This window comes from Centropristis striata, chromosome 11, assembly GCF_030273125.1.
Source record: "Centropristis striata isolate RG_2023a ecotype Rhode Island chromosome 11, C.striata_1.0, whole genome shotgun sequence".
Taxonomy (NCBI): domain Eukaryota; kingdom Metazoa; phylum Chordata; class Actinopteri; order Perciformes; family Serranidae; genus Centropristis; species Centropristis striata.
Window position 1 is genome coordinate 32,730,258 of NC_081527.1, and position 3,884 is coordinate 32,734,141.

Genomic DNA, 3,884 nt, shown 5'->3' on the forward strand with positions numbered 1-3,884 from the left:
AGGTAGATCATTTTGTACCTCAAGGTGGGAAATTAAGGTCCACAAACCTTTTTTCTACAACCATTAACACCACAAATACCTCATTCTAACTGCAGAAAACTTTGACGTCTTTGATCACCTGTTATCTCCTCAAACTCTGGCTGTTGCTTCCCACGACAAAAGAGTTTTCAGGTTGTTTTGGGTGTGGCTCAGATACTTCCACTGATAAAAATAAATTAAACTGAGTCCGTAGGACACGAAACCTGCTCACTGCGCTCTCTGCAACAAAAAACAAACTTTGCAAAAAAAACAATTAAACACAGCAAATGGTGTTTATTGTCAAAGTGTTGGAGTAGGACAATGTTATATGTGCATAATTCATTATTGTGTACTCTAATTGTGCAACAAACTAAGCTACAGTATATACAGACATCTATCATTAACTGTGATAGCTGGATGACAGTTATACTGTATAACAGTAAATCTAGTTGGCCGGTTGCTTGGACAGGACAGCCTTTAAAGACAATCCGTCAAAAGCCCAAGACTTTGGTATCATCTGCATCAAATGCAAAATGGTGACTCTTACTCTTACAGTGTAATATCAATCAATACAACTAAACACATCCATTAAAAACATCCACATGAATATACTCAATGCAACAAATGTTATGCAGAAAAATCTTCCCCGATCCCCCCCAACGAGCTCTGTTTCTCTCTTTTATCTCCATAAAATCCATTAAAGGTTAAACAAACATTTAAATGTTACATATCCCATAAAAGTAAAAGAGAATAATGTTATGAGAACCCCCAGTCTAGATAGCAACGATGCTTTGTGAAAAATATATGTATAGTAGAGTGAACTAAACATTTACATGATTTTACAGGTGGAAAGAAAACATCGTTTCGACATAACTCTTTAGAATAATAATAATAATAATACAGCCCCACAGTCTTATGAACATGCTATGATCTCGTTACTCACTCTGATCATTGTCCATGTGATGTCAGGCCCGCGGCCTGTCACAGGGTCGTGGTTGTGTCAGTGTGTTTACATGTTTTTTTTAAGTGACTGTTGTGGATGTATGTGCATCTGTGTGTCAGTATGAGTGTGTTTTGGTGTGTCTGTAGACTCAACAGTCCCCCGAGTTATGCGAGTGTGGCCCGGTCTCCATTTTCCAGTCTCTCTGGTCAGTGGCCTCTGCCTGGCCGTGCTGGGACGCGGCGGGGGACAGGGACATCTGTCTGCGGGGGTTGCCGCTGTGCATGGTGTTCCAGTGGCGCTTCAGATCCGACGCTTTGATGAAAGCTTTGTCACAGGAGCCACAGTTGAATGGTCGCTCGCCCCGGTGCTGCCTTTCGTGGTCTTTCAGGTGGGACTTGTGCTTGAAGGCCTTTTCGCACATTTGGCAAGCGAAGGGCCTCTCGTTGCTGTGGACCCTCTCGTGCCTCTTGAGGTCGGGGCCCCTGATGAAGGCCTTGCCGCACACAACGCAGCGGTGAGGCTTGAAGCCCGAGTGGATCTTCAGGTGCTCCTTGAGGTGGGCGGCGGTGGTGAAGGCTTTGGGGCAGTGCTCGCAGGCGTAGGGGCGGTTGGCGGTGAGCAGCCGCTCCTTTTTGGCGTTGTGGTCCATGGGCTTGGCACCTGTGCTCTGGCAGGAGCCGTGGTCACGGTGGCCGTACAGGAGGTACTCCAGCTTCATGTCGCTGGAGGAAGAGGAGCCCCAGCCGTGGCTGTGAGGATCTTTGCTCATGTTGGTGTTATAGTTGTGCGGCTGAGACACGTGAGAGCCCCCGGGCCCCATGCCATCCATCCCCTGATCGTAGAAGCTGTTCTTCCTCACCTCCTCCATCGCCAGCTCCTTCAGGATGGCGTCCTGAGCTCGCATCCCGTGGTCACCCGGCGCCTGGTTCTCCCGGGTCTTCATGTTGGTCAGCTCACGTTTTTGGGTACACAGGTTGTCCAGGAAGTTGATACCCAGGATCTGGCCGGATGACATCATCATATTGATGTCCTTCTTCCTCACGGCGAGCCGGGCTGTGTACATGTAATTGAGCACCTCTTCAAAGATATCAGAGCGGATGAAGTCCAACTCAACGATGGAGTTGTCCTCGTCGCTCTGCTTCTTAAAGAGCTTTTTGAAGTAGTTGCTGCAGGCTGCCAAGACACAGCGGTGAGCCCTGAACTCTATGTTTTCCACCACCACCACCACATCACAGTGCTCCCCTTCCATCCTCTGCTGATTGAGCATCTTCAGAAAGGTGGCTTTGTGGTCATAGTCGATATATCTCAGTAAATCAGACATGTTGCACGTCAAATTGGAGCAACCTGCGGAGGAAAAAGCAGGAAAAAGTAAAATATCTTGCTTTGCACAAAAGATCGGGCATGCATATAACCTGCACAGCTAAGGGGTGGAGCGCTACTTGCACGCTTCTTATGATAATACACACAGGTTGCCTATTGAAACAAACATTCACACACAATTATGGCAGTAACTTGCAAACTGCATCGCATTTGTTTACACAAGAGATGCAGAGAGTAAACAAAAGTAGCTAAATCAATCAAGCAGAAATTCTTTGGAGAGGGAAAAAACACGATAGGCCCGACAGCAGTAAAAAGCCGCAGTAAATGCTAATAAAATATCTAAACGCTAACAGAAACAAACACACGCACTTTTCTTAACTTGAGTAATGCGTTTTAGCCGCTGGGTTCGCGTGACAGTCGCGTCGCGTGCAGAAAGGATAACCTTAGCAGGAATATTTCACATTTCACTGCGCCCAGCCATTTTGGTCAGCAAGCCTCCATTGGCATGTTTCTGGTGTCTTTAAAGCAGTTCACAAACAAGCGGAGAGCGCGGCGGCGAGCAGGCGAACAAACGGCCACAGAGGAAACAAACTAAACGCGGCTCGGTTTTCCTGCTTCGGCCGAAGCGACAGAGAGAAAATAAGAAATGTTAATACCCGAAGCCCTGAACGCGATCCCTGTGTTGTCACGCAAGGCAGTCGACGACGATCCAGAGCTGTCGTTTTTCCTCTTCCTCCTCTTGTTGTGACTATGGGGCTTCACAGGAAACGCCGCGTCGCTCTGCCGCCACCTACCGCACCGGAGCGGGTACTCCACCAAGATCGTCTATGACCGAGAAGATGTCTCACTCCACTAAATGTTCACCACAATAAAAAAAAACAAAAAACAAAACAAAAGATGGAGCATTAGTTAGTGCATCTGCATAAAAATACACGTATTTTAAAGCCAGTTACTGAAATTTACTCTGACGTACGGGGACATATCGGCACTAGTGTAAAGTACTAGAAATGTAGAAATACTGTGTTACAAGTCCTGAAAAATTTCACTTTTTCAAATTTCAAAATTTCACTTTAGTAAAACTACAAAATTATATCAAGCATTTGATTATATACATATATATATATATATATATATATATATATATATATATACTTTATTGTCTACCTTAGTAGAAATGTATCTCTAGGTTCTGGGTTCTACCACAACATAACACAGCAATACACATACAAACTCAGCAGTGTACATTAGTGCAATTGATCAATTAGCAGGTTAGAATTTTTTTTTTAATTTAAATTTTCAATGCATTTTTTTATTAATTTAAATTACACATAAAGTACCAATAGTAGTCATTATGCAGAAGGGCCCAAGTCAGAATAAAATATACTTAATTGTTAAATTATGGAATAGTAGTGCTCTATCAGAAAATTTTCATAGGGTTGGCTAGATGCGGCTACTGACTATCTTGAATTGGCACACCAAAAAACAAATGCAAAACTATACATTTTTCTATTGTCTATTTTTATAACAAGTCTATTAATATCTGTTTGCAGTACTTATCTTTTATTTTCCCTTATGTTTACTGCTATGCACCAAACACCAAGGC

The 3,884-nt window shown here is 43.9% G+C and overlaps 1 protein-coding gene across 2 annotated transcripts; it reads right to left on the reverse strand.

Annotated features, from left to right (window-relative positions):
- Window positions 1-292: 292 nt before the first annotated feature.
- LOC131981111 (zinc finger and BTB domain-containing protein 14-like) lies at window positions 293-3,039 on the reverse strand. Of its 2 annotated transcripts, none has more exons than XM_059345413.1 (2): window positions 2,938-3,039; window positions 293-2,305 (listed from the first exon to the last, which is right to left on the reverse strand). In XM_059345413.1, the coding sequence occupies exon 2, from the start codon at window positions 2,280-2,282 to the stop codon at window positions 1,110-1,112; it is 1,173 nt and encodes a 390-aa protein (XP_059201396.1). In that variant the 5' UTR covers window positions 2,283-2,305; window positions 2,938-3,039; the 3' UTR covers window positions 293-1,109. The 2 variants fall into 2 exon arrangements, with proteins under 2 accessions (XP_059201396.1, XP_059201397.1); XM_059345414.1 differs by lacking the exon at window positions 2,938-3,039 and adding an exon at window positions 2,651-2,919.
- Between the last annotated feature and the right edge of the window lie 845 nt (window positions 3,040-3,884).

Bases quoted from the DNA above. Each gene is read 5' to 3' on its own strand.
- LOC131981111 (XM_059345413.1), bottom strand. From the start codon at position 2,282: ATGTCTGATTTACTGAGATATATCGACTATGACCACAAAGCCACCTTT.